Source organism: Bidens hawaiensis, unplaced genomic scaffold (assembly GCF_021521415.1).
Source record: "Bidens hawaiensis isolate Kalapana, Puna unplaced genomic scaffold, B.hawaiensis_p1.1 tig00064912_1, whole genome shotgun sequence".
Taxonomy (NCBI): Eukaryota; Viridiplantae; Streptophyta; class Magnoliopsida; order Asterales; family Asteraceae; genus Bidens; species Bidens hawaiensis.
In genome coordinates, this window is record NW_027501584.1 from 15,552 (window position 1) to 32,040 (window position 16,489).

At 35.1% G+C, this 16,489-nt stretch overlaps 1 protein-coding gene and 2 pseudogenes across 2 annotated transcripts; 1 reads left to right on the forward strand and 2 right to left on the reverse strand.

The window, feature by feature from the left end:
- The first annotated feature begins 4,457 nt into the window (after positions 1 to 4,457).
- LOC143604371 (uncharacterized) lies at positions 4,458 to 7,179 on the forward strand (annotated as a pseudogene).
- Positions 7,180 to 8,224: 1,045 nt separating this feature from the next.
- On the reverse strand, positions 8,225 to 10,726 carry LOC143604369 (NADH dehydrogenase [ubiquinone] 1 beta subcomplex subunit 8, mitochondrial-like; annotated as a pseudogene). Its single transcript, XR_013148276.1, has 4 exons — positions 10,587 to 10,726; positions 9,539 to 9,626; positions 9,358 to 9,453; positions 8,225 to 8,466 (listed from the first exon to the last, which is right to left on the reverse strand). The product of XR_013148276.1 is annotated as an NADH dehydrogenase [ubiquinone] 1 beta subcomplex subunit 8, mitochondrial-like (transcript).
- A 1,918-nt stretch (positions 10,727 to 12,644) lies between these two features.
- On the reverse strand, positions 12,645 to 15,179 carry LOC143604367 (autophagy-related protein 8f). Its single transcript, XM_077080872.1, has 6 exons — positions 15,090 to 15,179; positions 14,720 to 14,760; positions 14,588 to 14,643; positions 14,427 to 14,479; positions 13,076 to 13,194; positions 12,645 to 12,951 (listed from the first exon to the last, which is right to left on the reverse strand). Exons 2-6 carry the CDS (start codon positions 14,754 to 14,756, stop codon positions 12,857 to 12,859), a joined length of 360 nt encoding a protein of 119 aa, XP_076936987.1. The 5' UTR covers positions 14,757 to 14,760; positions 15,090 to 15,179; the 3' UTR covers positions 12,645 to 12,856.
- Positions 15,180 to 16,489: the final 1,310 nt, after the last annotated feature.

Here is a 16,489-nt window from a genome sequence, read left to right on the forward strand (position 1 = left end):
TCGTTCACGCTTAGACCTGTCAAAAACAACACTTTTCTCCTTTTTGGTGTCATCCTCACATGTACGAGGAAGACACCCATTAGTAGCACATGACCTAGAATATTTATTTTCAAAAGAATAATCATATGAATTTGAAAATATACTTAAAATTAACTTACGGTTACCAAAGGTCTTGCAAACTGTTCCGTCTCGGCAGTTAATCTGAGCATTTGAAGTAGCCAAAAACGGTCTCCCCAATATCACCCGGGGTTCTTCTTCCTTCTCAGCTGGTGCATAATCAAGAACAAGAAAGTCTTCAGGATAGTAAAAATCACCAACCTTTACCGCAACACCAACCAACATCCCCTATGGTCGTCTTCGAGTGAAATCAGCTAATACCAAGGTAGTGTCAACCTCTTGTAAAGGCCCGAAGTTAAACCGATCATACACACTCCCCGGTAAAACACTCACACTCGCACCATAATCAACAAGTGCCTTGGTGGTCTTGAACTCGCCAATTTGAATGGGAATAAGTGGTGCCCCCGTTTCAAATTCTTCAACCGTGTCATTCTCCACACTATCTTCGATTGTGATGGAACTAACGTGTGCATTTTTGGAGTTTGACAAACTACTACTTTGATGGCTCGGATTCTTCAAAGTGTCACTCGGTAGTTTGGATGAATTTTTCTCTTTAGGCTTGCCATTTCTTCTGCCAGTTGACTCACCTGTTTATCTCTTGCAGCATTTGCCTTCTCTTGAAGCTCCAACCTCTGATTCAATGCCTTATTCTGAGTCTCTTGATTTCTATTCTGGGTCTCTTGATCCGACTTCATTTGTTTCAATAACTCCATCACATCCTTAAGTGAATCCTCTTTGTTACCCGAAGAATTCCCTTGGTTATACCCACTCTGATTATTACCCGAGCCAACCCCATACTGCCTTTGATTCGACTGGTATCCTGTTTTCTGAGAAATGCCCTGAAAGTTTGGGTTATGTTGGGTGTTTGGATTTCCATAACTGAAGTTTGGGTGGTTTTTGAGGCCAGAGTGGTAATTGTTTGAGTTAATTTTGATATTGTATCTATGTTCACCCTGAACATAATTCACCTCTTCTTCATCATATGTTGCCCTATAATTCGCAACCTCGTGTCCCAATTCCCCACAACCTTCACATACCGGATATGTTCTTCCTGAATTTCCGGCTCCTGCAACCAACAACCTATCCATCTTCTTTTCCAATATATCCATTCTATCATCTAACCCATGACTTTCAACTACTTTTACCACCGCCCTTTTTGACATCCTGTTCGACTGTGCTTGTCTCTTTCAATTACTTGCATGTCTCTCCAAATGTCCCCAATCCTCGTTTTCGTCATTTGCAACGAAAGATCCATTCGTGGTGGATTGGAGGTCACGAACATCATCATTTGAGAGACTATCATGGAATGCCTTTATCAATTCCCATAAGGCAATCCCATGATGTGGACAAGTCCTCAACAATCGTTTAAACCTTTGGAATGATTCATAGAAGGTTTCACCGGTGATCTGCTGAAAGTTTCGAATGTTGTTGCGGGCCTCTGTGGTTCTCTAGGGGGGTATAATACTCATCCAAAAACTGTTGTGCCAAATCTCCCCAAGTGAAAATACTAGCTGATGGCAACGATAGAAACCACTGCTTTGCCGCGTCTTTCAAACTGAACTGGAAAACTACCATCTTCACCTCTTCCGCAGTAAAACCTTGACTCGAGATGAGTGCGCATATCGAGTTGAAACAACTCAAGTGTAAGTATGGTTCTTCTGTAGCCTTTCCATGAAATGTCGGTAATCCCGTTAAACTGTTCTGCCTTACCGAAAAAGTTCTTCCCCATATGACTGGAATGATGATTGGTAGAGGATTCGTAGCCACTTGTGGAATGAAGGGGCTTTGAATGCCTCTGACTGGCGGTGGAACAAACGCCCTTGGAACTCCATCATCAAAATCATAATACTGTTGTTCATGGTGTTGTTGTCGTCTCGGTGCTCGATCTCTCTGATTTTCTGGATGATTCTATCTAATTTCTTGGTCATCACGGGGATCTTGTTGCTGAAACCAACCCCCCTGTTCATCTCTACGCTCCTCCTCATCCTCATAATCGTAACCAAAATCGTCCCCTATGTGCCAATTTTCCACCCATGCACGAGCACGATCAATCTCGGGTCTTTTCTCTCTCAACTCATTGTGTCTTTGACGGTTCACTGGAGCTGATCTGATTGACAAGTTGTCATCCATGTTCCTCGGATTACGGTTAGCATTTCTTTGGTTAAACAGATTGCGGTTTCTATCACGGTTAACGTTCTGGGTTTGTGGGATTGGTTGTTCTCGGTCATGTGGTTGGTAAACATTTGGGTCTCTTCTGTTTCGGTTACTCATGGTCTCTTTGCTATGAATTCAGGTTTTTGGTTAAGTATGGGTTTCTGAGCTGCTCGGTTTCGTCTTGCTGTTTTCTCGATTTCGGGATCAAACTAGAGCGGCTCTTTCTCACGGGAATATCTCGTCTGCATCAACTTGTGAAGTTACCTGCAAAGACACAAACACTAACACCCCGCGTAAAATCAACGAAGAAAAATTAAAAACAAAAACTAAAAACTAAGCTACACTAGCTCTTTGTGCGTTGATTCCCCGGCAACGGCGCCATTTTGATCGATGTCGAAAGGTCAATCAAAAATAATTATAAAATACCTTTACTAGCTAGGGCAAGTAAGGTGTCGAATCCACTGGGAATCAGTGGAAAGTGCAAGTGGAACTCAATTTCTATTATAGAAATACTTAAAAGTGGACAGACGATGTCAAGCGGTTTAGTTGATTAGTTTGTAAACAATTATGTGAAAATAACCAAACTCCAGGGTTCGGGTTTTGCAGCAAGTTAAGGAATTGATAAACTTCTTTGGACGGTTTCTTATAAAATATGTAAATCAAAAGACTTAACGATTGCCTGTGTTGATCGTCAGAACTGAATCCGAACAATTGACAAAGTAAATGAAAATCTATCTGATAATCGATTTTACTTGTTGAAACACAAAATCAATAATATGGTTAATGATAAACGGGTCAATGATGAAAGAACTTAATCCTAATTGTTGATGACCACAAATCATTTAACCGACAAAAGATTAAGCAATCAATTAAGAAAAACCGTTTAAGCACTAAAGCAAACACAAAGAATTGATCAACCGAATGATTAACCAAATCCAAATCCAAAGTTATAGTATAGAGTATCAAAACCTAACATACAACTCAACCCTACGCCGGAGATGGTTATGAAGCCTTTAGCCTTGCATCTTGATCTTCATACTCTTGATGGTTGTGTTGAGGAATGATTTCATAGATCAATTTAATGATTAGAGTGTGTTAAGATGGTGTATGATGGCCTCCAAGAAGTCCCAAAACTGATGGTTATTGAATGAATTCGATATTAGGGTTTTTGGGCTTTAAATTTGGAAGAAAATCACCAAAAAACCCTTTTTCCGTTAGACCAGGCCGTAAGCTACGGTCTGGCCACCGTAGCTTACGGTCAGACCGTAAGCTACGGTCTGGTCAATCTGCCTTACGGTCCTGCCAGCCAAAACTGTTTTCTTCATAAAGTCTTCGTTTCAACTCCGTTTTCCTCCCCGTCCTCATATTTAAATTCTCTATCATCTCATAGATCATCACTTTCATTTCACTCCATCATGAATGCTCCAAATTAGCTTCTTTAAGCTCCGTTAAGCTCCGTACACCCTGTAACTACAAACACACTCAAAGTAATCGTGTTCACAATATATAACTAATCAAAACACAGGACTTTACACACTTAATACACATATTTCTACCCACACATCAATTGTTCAATTGTTTTTGTTCAATATACTAGCGTACAATCCACTAAATGAATTCGAAGTGGAAGAATATGATGAAAGGTATTATAGCATGAGCCGAAACCGATGAAGATATCTTGGATACTAAAATGAAAATCGCAAAGCGTTAGAACTTGGATTAGTTTTAATATAGTTGTTTTATGTTTTTTGATTGGTTATTTTTGTTATACAAAGGAAATGTGTTAAATATGAATATATAATTGTGTATATGTGCAATGTTGGTCGTAACACATGCTAAGTTTGTTGTACCCTTTTGTGATTGGTGATTTTAGTGTTTTCCTTTTCACTCTCAACCATTATACTTTTAATTATTTACAAATTTGCCACATATCATCTTTCATGTTTACTTCTTTTTTTCCTATTTAAAAGCCATGTCGACTTAGTTACTCTTTTATATATTTTATGTTTCGGTCTAATTATACCCAGTAAACGAATGTGCTGTCATTTTTTATTTAAGCTTAAGTGAGTTATCTCAACTTGAAAAGAAAAACGCCAATTTTCTTACTGTACAAACTGTAGATGAACTCACACACATGTCAAACCTAGTTTAAAAAATCTAGAACTGGATCGAACATAAATTACGTGAATCAGTTGATTATCGTTCCAACCTCTAAAACTCGCCGATTGAATTGATTCCCGGTGTGAATTTTGATTAGTTCATTTTTTATAACGAAGTTTTATATAATTTACTATAAAACGATTACAATAAAGTGGCAGGCAAACGGGCAACAAGCTGCGCCGCAACCCCCTTTTGAATAGCAAAGCCAATCCTGCTAAAAACGAAGCTTTGGGACCTAGAAGCTGAAGAGGTTCCGTGTACGACGCGCTGAACCCTACTCAAAAATTTCACAGCCTCTGGAGCCAGAAAACCAAATGTATCAAAGGCAAATGGTAGAAAGACATGTTGATTATCTAAACAAGCTTTCTCATGTTTAGTTCATTGTTCCAGCAGTACCATAAAGTACACGAATAATATTCGAAATAAATTACTCAAATAGAAATTATGCACATAGGCTTTAATATTCACTCAGTTGTAAAACATTTGAAAATACTAATAAAATTGAGGGTTCTTTTGAAAACTATCATATGCTTATAATTACTATTTTAGAAAAAAGTTAGTTTCAAATATTACGTTACCATAATCCTCCATGCAAAGGCCATGGACGCCGAGAATGTGGCTCTCTTAGCAAAACGAAAACGCAAAGATTTTTCACGATCAAAATCAAGCGTTCACGACGAATTACACAGCTTCAGGACATGGCTCCGGTGGATGTGCGTTGATCAATCCAACCGCTTCACGTTTTGCCTCTCATGGTTCGTGTTCATATTATTCACCTTCGTTATCCCGTCCTTCTCCCATTTCTACCTCGCTTGTGCCAATTGCGATGCCCGGCATGCAAGGCGTTATGACAGCCATGTGCAGTTGTCGCTTAGCAGCATTGCGGCACTTTCGTTTGTTTGTCTCTCCCAGTTTGTTAGGATTTATGGGCTTCGTAGGTTTCTGTTCTTCGATAAGCTTTGTGATGAAAGCGAGACGGTTCGCAAGGGTTATACCGAAGAATTCAATGTATGTATTTGATGGGTTTTTTTTCCGAATTTGTTATGTTGATTTTGGCATGATTGGACTCGAAGTTAAACGAGTCAGCTATGCCTGGCTTGTTTATCTTAACGAGCTAAAATTTTGAGAACGAGCTAGCTCATTTATTCTTTTTAAGATTTTAGTAAAAAAGTTTTTTTTTTTTAAAGGCAAGATGTATAAAGATATTCAATACAATCTAAAAGCGTGAACCAACGAATTAAGACTGATGTAAAACTTGTGCTTAAAAAATTAGGATTTTTGAAGCTCTTTGAGTTATATACAAATACAAAAATTTAGGCTTAACTTATACGAGACAAACGAGCCAGCTTACATTGGCTTGAACGAGTTTTTTTCTTAGTTACACTTCTAATAGTTGTCTTTTTATATAAAATACAGAGCTCAGTTAAGATACTCTTCATATTTGTTGCACCATGTTTGGCTGCTGAGGCTGCATATAAGGTCTGGTGGTACACTTCGGGTGCCACCGCCATCCCATTCTTTATCAATGCTATGGTGAGTGATGCCGTAGCATGCATCTTGGAGCTTGCGTCTTGGTTCTATAGAACCGTGGTATTCTTCCTAGTTTGTATCCTGTTCCGTCTTATCTGTCATCTACAAATCCTTCGTCTCCAGGATTTCGCTCAAGTGTTCCACGTAGACTCTGATGTAGAGTCTGTGTTGAAAGAACACTTGAGGATCAGGAGACATTTGCGCATTATAAGCCACAGATACCGTGTTTTATAATGTGGACCCTCCTCCTTATCACAATTAGTCAATTCACGTCACTTCTCGACACCACGCGACCCAAAGCAGATCTCAGCATCTTCAAAACCGGTGAAGTTGCAGTAAGTGAATGAGAATTTTTTGTATTTGATAAGTGATTATAGATTAACTTTTTTGAAACATTTATGGTTAATTTGTTTGTGTTATGTGCAGTTGGTTTCGGTAAGTTTACTTGCTGGGCTAATGATATTACTGCGGAGTGCCACAAGGATCACACATAAGGCTCAAGGGGTCACATCCTTGGCTGCTAAATGGCATGCATGTGCAACCATTGAGTCATTTGACGCACCGGATGCAGACACAGAAACCCCACCCGCAGGTTGCTGTCGAAAACCAAGTTTTTCGGCCCGATTCATCAACATCTGATAATGAGGCTGGTAGTGAAGATGGGTTAGACAGCACTAAACTCATACCTGCGTACGCTTACAGTACGCTCTCATTCCAGAAGAGGCAGGCCTTAGGTATGTACAAGTTTCACAATCCGATCATGATCATAATAAGTTATTAACACCGCATTTTTACCTGAATTTTGTGTTTTGAACTTGTTCTTAGTAACGTATTTTGAGAACAATCCAGCGGGGATAACGGTTTATGGGTTCATGCTGGATAGGACTTCAGTGCACACTATAGTGATGATAGAAATGTCATTGGTGTTGTGGTTACTTGGAAAGACTGTTGGCATCTCTTAAAGCCTGCCTGCAACATGTAATATTAATTTGTCTTTTGTTGTTTATATTATGATTTGATTTTTGTGACATTTCCTGATTCCTTGTACAGTCCTAAAAATCCATGATATAAATTTGTTTATTCTTCATCATTGGATAGATATGAGGTTTGTGATCATAGGCTTGGTTTTTTGATCCATTTAAATAGCATAATACTAAGACGTTTGCCGTCTTGGAAATAAGCATGGCGTAAACTTTAAAGATATGGAAGAAGCGCAGTAGGGCAATAAGGCGTATATGATCTACTATATTCCATTAGACTTGTTAAGGCCTAATGGACGTAGTAAGACACAATGGAAACTATTAAGGCATATATGATCTACTATTGTCCATTGGAGACTAGCAACACCTGATAAACGTATTAAAGAACATTAGAGACTTCTTAACGCCTGATGGGCGTAGTAAGGCTCAATGCAGTGATCACTAACACATATATGATCTACTACCGGTCATTGGAGACCATTAAGGCATACATGATCTACAATCGTCCATTAAAGACTTGTTAAGGCTTGATGGACCTAGTAGGTCAACCTTTTAAAGTCGGATGGGCATATTAAGGTCGTTGGAGACATGTTAAGACTTATATGATCTACTATTGTTCTTTGGTAACTTGTTAAGGCATGATGTACATAGTAAGGCCCACCGGAGACTATTAAGGCTCGATGGAACTTATTAAGACATATATGATCTATTGGCCATTAAATACATATTTTTCGTTAGTTTATGTTTGTTTAAAGTCGTTTGTTTACGCTCGCTAATATATTAGTTATAATTTTTCAGATGCATTCAGTTTTAGTAACTTTTTAATCTCAGCATATTGTTTGCATTTACCTTTAATCGGTTCTAACTCAATTATGTTCAGTCACATATGTCCACTTATGTTTGTTCTTTTACGTTCATGACAATTCGCTTTTATTGTTAAATAATAAACACGAACATGTTCATTTTTTAATGAATGAACACGAAAAAGAAAACCCTGTTCGTTTAGTTGTTGGTGTTAGACCGGTTGTTTAATATTAAACATACGAATATGAACATACTCCGTTCATCTTCGTTCGGTTTGTTTACGCGCCATGCCTAATATTCTAAGCCTCCCAACCAATATATTACAACTTAAGAATATTATTAAAGTGTTGCCTGATCCGTCCAGTTTTGTTGAAACATAATGTCTTAAGAATTAAATAAATGGGACTTTTTAGAAAGATGGCAACTGAACCCTGAACCCAAACTAGTATAAAACCCCAATTGCACCCAAAAGAAAAGCATTTGCAGCACTTAACCATATTAAAATATCATAAAAATAACTTTAATCATTACAAAATAGTTAAATCACAAAAAGTCTCATCTGTTTGTTCAAAGGTCAAGTTGATACATCATTATTCCTTGCAAGTTCAAACACCAAATGCAAATACACAGACATGTGAGGTACCCGGTGACTCGGGCGTGTGGTCTAGGGTTCTCCACCAAGCTCCACTCGAAGGTTGTCATATGGAAACACCTTAGGTGTCTGTTCATGAAAATAAATAAAATTAAAAAGGAAAACAGAAATAGCTAAATATTTCTAGGCTGCATGTGTCATCTCCGGTGCATAAAAATTACCTTGATGGTGAAATATGTATATGTCTACTCTGTTCAGTTAGTTACACGTACGGACATGAACATACGTCTCGTTCGTTCACTTACATAATTAAATTTGTTCGTTTACGTTTGCTTAAATTCGTTCGTTTACATATTTATTTAAATATTCTAGGTTAGTCTAATTTTAATAAACTTTTAGATCCAACAAGTTTATGCTAATGTTTACTTTTAACTAGTGTTCGGTCAGTTAGGTCCGTTTATATAACTAACGAACGAATATAAACAAACACACTCATTTTTTTAATCACGAACAAGAAAACCGCATTTGTTTAATTGTTTGTATTCAATCGTTTGTTCGCTTAAAGTTAAACAAACACAAACTTACTTTGTCCGTGCCCATTCAGTTCGTTTACGCGCCTAAATTCAATACTTTAAACCGTTATTCTAGCTATAACGTTTGATCTATGACCAAATTCACCAAATAAAACCAACACACCGAATAAAATGTAAAACAAATTTCAACAGATATGGGTAAATACATTTTAAATTTATATGTTATCATATATTAAGCATTGAACAAAGAGTAAAAACTAAACTAAAAGCTGGATTGACTTTTTTTCTATTGTTATATACTTAACTACTTAAGATATATCTATTCGCAAACACAAAATTTTGAATCTTTTTGATATGGGTATAGTTTCCATAGTTTCTTGCAAATAATATGTATATTAGAAAGAGATAAAAGTAATAATGTGAAAAACATTTAAAACCTTTTAAAGCTTCATCATGTTAAATTTGGTATCATAATTATATGACTTACATATGGTATCGTAGAAGCTTTGTCCATCCAAGTAGCAGCCAATCCAAGGGTTGCAAAAAACCCTAATCCACCACATAACCAACCAAGTGCTTCATACTGAAATCAAACATAATTACATAACTTCAATGAGTTCAACATAAAGCGCAGAATAAAATTGATACAAAAGCATACCCAATCTTACCTTTCCAACAGTATCAGCTATGCGATCAATACACGGTTCAGGAAACGGGGGTCCCATTGTCCCATACCAGCTCATCATTTACAGGCAACTGAAGCAGCAAATGTAACATTTCAATATTGTATATTCAAGTTTATTTCAGTAAATTAAACCTAAGATGTTCAAATAATAGTCGACAGTGCTGCAAATGAACCAACGTTCAGTACAGTTTGTGAATCGTTCAACGGGAAGTTCATTTATGTTCACTTTCTTAATAAATGAACGAACACTAACAAAAAAAATGTGTTCGTTCAGTTAAACAAACGAACATGAACAAATGCCGCGTTCGTTCATTTATAGGTTTTTATATTATATATTTTTACTTTATTGTTTTTAATATTAAAAAATATGAAACCCTAGTAATGATAATTATGTCAAGTATGTTCTGATAATTACGATAAGTACTTTTTTTTATTTTGTGGATTCTGCATAATGATTGGGATGAAAAATGCATCTTTTGTTCTACAATGAATATATGATCATTCATCTGTGTCCGTTTATGTTGATCAACATTTATTTGTGTCCATGAACAGTTTACGAACATGTTCATTTCCTTAATGAACGAACACAAGCAAGGCCTCGTTCATGTTCGTTTGGTTCGGTTGCAGCCCAAATAATCGATCTTCACATTCAAAACCAGATTTTTGTTACTTCATAAATACTCAATAACAGTAACTGATACCTACCTAAGGTTTTGCTATTATCTAAACCGGGTCCAACAAATAATAATCAGTAAAATAAACTCTTAACAGTTCTAAGCATAACCACATTTACATGTTCATATATACTCAATTTGTAAAAAATTTCTTAATCGCCTCTACTAATTGAAACCTAGGGTTTCGTACTTTCGTTCTACTGTAACGGAATTGAACAGAAATAAAACATGATATCTAAAATAGGATTAGACTGAAGCTAATAATAATAATAATAATAATAATAATAATAATAATAATAATAATAATAATAATAATAATAATAATAAGATGAGAAATGATTGTTAATAATAACTTACAGGTTTATCTGGAACGATGTGTTTGCCGACGGGTAAGCCCATACCGGAGCGGAGACGAAGGGAGGATGCGGCGGATCGGCCAACGAGGCCGTTTCCGCCCATGATCTGAGATGCCACGTGGCTCAGTCTTCCGGCCATTGTTGGTTGGTTGGTTGGTTGGTTGGTTTCTTCTGATCGGATGATTCTTCAGATGTGTTATAATAGATGAAATTGAAATGAAAGGAAACCCTGTCTTTGGGAAGATCATGAGTAATCAATTAGTGGACTAACTCTAACAATCAGGCTCAAACCGGGTTTTTTCTGGAAGCGAAGGGTAGGAGTCGGTTTTAGGTTTGGTTCACAAAGTCAAGAACCTGGTTGGGTAGGAACCGCTTCCAGGTATTGTAGGGTTTTATCCCAGGTTTTGACGAGTTTTTATCGGGTTTTGGCAAGGTCAGTTATGGGTTCCACTGAGTCAGGTTCGATTCCGGGTCCCGGTATGATTTTCGTGAGAAACTGTAATTTGGTACGTACCCGCGTGTCAAGTATACTAGTTCCGAGTTTGGTACAGCCAGTTCGGGTCCAGAATTAGGTTTTATGCTCAAGTCTAGCTTGGTTTGGTTTTTTATTGTCATTAAAATAACGTTTTACAAAAACATTTCTAGATGTGAGCATAATCAAAAATCTATAGTAAGAGAAAATATAAAATAAAGTTAAGTAAAATAAAATAAGGGAACAAAATTTAATAAGTTTTAGTACCAAATAAGAATAAGAAACAAAACTAAGATATAAAGTGTGATCGTACAAGAATAGAAGAACTCACAAGTCACAATAGCTACTTTGTACATTGTAGTAGGTGGAGTGCGTTTTTGTGCATGCAACAGAAAAAAAACAAAAAAATAATAGAATATCAAATTCTAGTACTTGGTGGGTTGTGGAAATTACCTAATAAATAAATTTGATTTAAAAAAAAAAATCCAAAGACAAACTATAGAGCATGGAGACCAAACAAAATCACCCAACATGTTGCTGCTCACGTGTCACATAGATCTTTGAACTGGCTGGACCCCAACATTTGAAAGGGTTTGGTTTGCATCATGTTAACAACACATTTCACAAACTGGTACACAAAAACAAAAACAAAAACAACCAACTAACTTGTTCACATTTGGCATGCCATTCCATTAAATCAAACACATGGCCAACTGAGTTTGCACTTCCGAAAATGGTCGTAGCAGACTCCCAAAGTTGATTCGCCTCCTCTTCGGTAACACTCCACTCCCCCCTAATTGGGTTGGCAAGCAAAGGAACAACTCGCCACCATCAATGTCATAGAACCCTTTGGCTAACACCGAAACACGGTAGATGCTAAATGTGGTGAAACTTTGAATTAGAAATGGTAATTCTAGAAAGATGTGTGGAAAAAAAAGGTATTTATTTTCTTTTACTTAGATCAAACAACTTTCATTAAAAAAAATGACGCAACTAGCAAGATGCTAGAGGATAAGACAAACAAGACATGCCTGAACAATGACTTATTTTTAAGACATAATTACAAAAATTGTCATTTATCTTTGTACCAAATTTCAGTGGTTGTCCTTTATCTTTAAAATTAACATAATTTGTACTTTACATTTCAAAATGTTACACCGTTTGTCCTTTGACACTAACCCAGTTAGTTTTTCTAGTTAACTTTGGTCATGTGCAAGGCACGTGAAGGTAAATTGATCATTTTACCTATTGGTTTAGAAAACATTTAAAAAAAAGAACAATTAAAATTAACAAAATATTATAATAATTAAAATTAATAATTACTCTTCTCACTCTAACCCTGTCTTCATGTCCCACCGGAACTTCGCCGTCACCGTCACCACACCCCGTACCTCCGACGAAATGGGAGATCCTCCCAAGTCGCCCAACCTATCGATCTCCACTTTCCAAGCGAAAATATTAACTTTTTTAGCACTAAATTATTCCACACGAAGAAAAGGCAAATATTTTATATTTTCTTGTTAAATTATTTAAAACACATAATGGTAGCTCATAACACAAAATCACATTATGCACCAATGCTCAATATAGAACCAAGAAACATCTCATATCGTTGGTTGGTTTTTGATAAGAACGCAAAAGCACTCTTTTATCAACTTAAAAGCAAAAGTTGATCAATAAAACGAAAAGCAAATGATTATTAACATACCCATTATTCAGGCTCAAACTATATACACATCTGCAATTGTATCATGTTTATCTTCTTGACAGAAAGAAAAAGATCCATGAAAATATAAGTGTTACTGGTCTCCAAATGTGTTTTCTCCACTGTAAGTCACATACAAGAAACCGTCTTCATCCTTCTTTTCTTCATATACAGATGACATAATCGCCCCTGCCAAAAACACCACGGTAACGCAAAAATAATCATTTTGGCCATAGTTTTAGGTCACATGAAACGTGTCAACATAAATTGGCGAAAGAAATAATTCAAAAATCAGGTAATTCGGGAAGATTACCAGTTGGTGGGAGGGCGTTGTCAACAAATATAAATATAGCTTTCTCAGCACTTAATTTAATCCTTTTGCGAATCACATAAACAAACTGACCGACAGTCAAATCAGCTGGAACAAGGTACCTGCAATATTTAGCCCAGTGAACACTTTGAACATGTTCGTGTGTTCGTTCGTTCATAGTATAAACGGACGGTTCACGAACGAGCATGACCAAACATAGATGAACGGACACCAGTTAAAAGTAAACTGAAAATCAATATACCGGGTCTAAAAATTTGATAAAACTTGACTGAACTGTGTAACAGTGATATCTTAATTTTATAAGACGAACTTATAACGGGCCAAAAAAATCAAGTTAATATATACACGAATGTAAAAGAACATTCTTGAACATAAATGAAAGAACATGGCATGTGCTCATGTTCGTTCGTTTAACTCAATGAACAAAAATGTTCATGTTCGTTTAACTTCATATATTAGAAAAACGAGCTCACCACCAAACACTTCACTGAAAGTTCGGTCCGTTTACAAGCTTAAATGTATGTTGACTTTAGTCCATGTTTATTGACTTATTGGTTGTTAATTTATGAAAATTATTACCCTAAGATACAAAGGGAAAACAATGCCTTTGAAAACAGGTCCGTTTACTTATAAACAGATTGATATTGTTTGTGTTTAACACGAGCAAACAAGTTGTAATGTCACCCACAACCTTTATTGTAATGATATTTTAGACTTTACTGTAACAATAGTGTTTCCGTAACTATAATTTTTGTGCTAATTACTTATAAAAACTTAAAATTAGGGAAAAGGTTTTGCAGGTTAACCACCAGTAAAAATATGAACTATGACCCAACTTAAGAAAACACATGACAAACAACGAGAACTGCATTTCCAACTAGAAAGACGACATGTTGATTTATACAGAAAGATGAAAACGCCGAAACATACTCGCCAAAGAATTTCAAAACAGGGGGTTTTTAAATTCTTCAGCGAGTATGCTTCAACATTTTCACCTTAACTTCATGAATCAACATGTATGTCTAGATGGCAATATAATCATCATTATCTATTACATGCGCACTTGCTTTTAGTCTATTTTGTATATGTACTAATGGTTAACCAGCTAAATCCTTCTTCCTGCTTTTAAATATTTTTATAAGTAGTTAGTGCAACAACTATAATTACATAAACTCTTTCATTACGTAAAATCTGAAATATAATTAAAACAATTTAGGACAGTTTATGCAAAATGTAGACTGTGGGTGACCCGTGTCAAAACACAACACAATCCAAATCAACACATTCGTAAGTAAATGAACAAAAGAAAGTAATAAAAGATAAAATCACATACTTTTTCTTATCGATGTTGGGAACATCGCTCCGCTCACCCTTCTCCACAATCACCTAAAAACAATCCAAATCAAAATTAACCATCAAGAAGTTAACTTTAGAACTATATATCACATAACACATAATCATGATAAATATAAAGAAAGATCAACACTTATTTACCGGGATCCTATCGGGGTACTTTTCTCTAATTCTAGCAGCCTCTGCACGCCTTTTCTCTAAAACAACAACAAATAAAAAAACACATGGATCGCGCATAATTAATAATATCATTATAACAAAGAGAATACTTACCAAGATCATGTTCTTGCTTGAATAAACTCTTTGCCATTTCACTATACTCAAAGATAAATAAATAATAATAATAATAATAATTTAGGACACACATATAAGGTAAAAATCCATGTCACATATATGAATCATAAAGTCAAAAATTAAACAAATTCCCAGAATAAATCAGTGATCAGTGATCAACAACCTATAACTCTAAATATGCATACGATATTCAAATTAAAAGAAACCCTAATGATTAAAATTACAACCATCTGATGATTAAAAAGCTAACCCACAAAAACCTCAAGAACACAATAAAGACTAACAATAATAGTTGAAGTAATTAAAATATTAAAGAACGATTTGCAGCAAAAGAGGAGAAAAAATGAACCTGTTTCCAGATATTAGAGAGAAACTTGATTGTGGTATGATTGATTTTGTTTGGGGGATAATAATAATAATAATAATAATAATAATAATAATAAAATGCTGCCTTTCAAGATAGCTGTATCCTTTGCAAGATTTTCATAATAAGGAGAAATATAATTTAAACTCCCAAGAAACCTTTGTAATTGAGTTTTATCTAAAATTTCATCAGGAAATTTAGAAGCAAATTCAATACTTCTATGTATTGGAATTATAACTCCTTTATCAATATTATGACCAAGGAATCTAACATTAGTTTGAAAAAGCATCATTTTAGGTCTAGAAATTACTAAACCATTCTTTATAATAATATTTTTAAAGATTTCTAAATGCTGAAAATGCATTTCTATATTTTTTGAAAATATTAATATATCATCGATATATACAATGATAAAATTTGAATAAGGAATGAATATATCATTCATTATATTTTGAAATTCACTGGGTGCATTTTTTAACCCAAAAGGCATTACATTCCATTCATAATGTCCAAATGGAACTGTAAATGCTGTCTTATATCTGTCAGATTCATTAATTTGAACCTGCCAGTATCCAGATTTTAGATCAAATTTAGAAAATATAACTGCATCATGCAGCCTATCCAATAAATCCTTTTTATTAGGTATTGGATATCTAATCCATTTTAACACTTTATTAAGTGGTTTATAATTTATAACCAATCTAGGAACTCCTCTTTCCTGCTCAGCATGTTTATTAACATAAAACGCTGTACATGACCAAGGAGACTTAGATTTTCTAATTAATCCTTTATTTATTAAGGATTCTATTTCCTTTTTACATAATTCTAAATATTCAGAATTCATTTGGCAAGGTCTAGCCTTGGTAGGAATTTGTCTTTCATTAAAATCTTCCTCATAAGGAAGTGAAACAATATGTTTCTTTCTATCCCAAAAAGCATTTGGGTGATCATTACATATTTGTAAAGAAAACTTATTTTGAATCAATTTTATTTTATCCTTTAATTTAGGATTTTTTAAATTTTCTGAAATAGTTAATTCATTTATTTCTTGTTTTAAAAATTCTATTTGGTTTATTTTTGCTTTAATTAAATCATCAATCATATTATTGATGATTCTAGTGATTGGTTCAGAAACAAATTCAAAGGATATTTCTTCACCTTGAAATGTTCCTTTTATAATTTTTTCATCCACTTTTGTTAAAGGAAATATTTTCTTAAAAAATGGTGATCCAAGTATTACTTGACTTGTTAAATCTTTAACAAGAATAAAACTATTAGGAATACATTTATTATTATTACAGATATAAGCATTGGGAAGCTTATAACTTATCTGTAATGGTTTTCCACCAGCAGACCCTAATTTCTGGGTGGTTTTATGAAAATAT

What these genes read in the sequence shown, in the direction of transcription:
- LOC143604367 (XM_077080872.1), bottom strand. Translation starts at nt 14,756, where the DNA reads ATGGCAAAGAGTTTATTCAAGCAAGAACATGATCTTG. An exon ending in AGTACCCCGATAGGATCCCG is followed by an intron (nt 14,480 to 14,587) that starts GTAAATAAGTGT and finishes GATTGTTTTTAG; the next exon opens with GTGATTGTGGAGAAGGGTGA. An exon ending in CAACGCCCTCCCACCAACTG is followed by an intron (nt 12,952 to 13,075) that starts GTAATCTTCCCG and finishes TGTTTTTGGCAG; the next exon opens with GGGCGATTATGTCATCTGTA.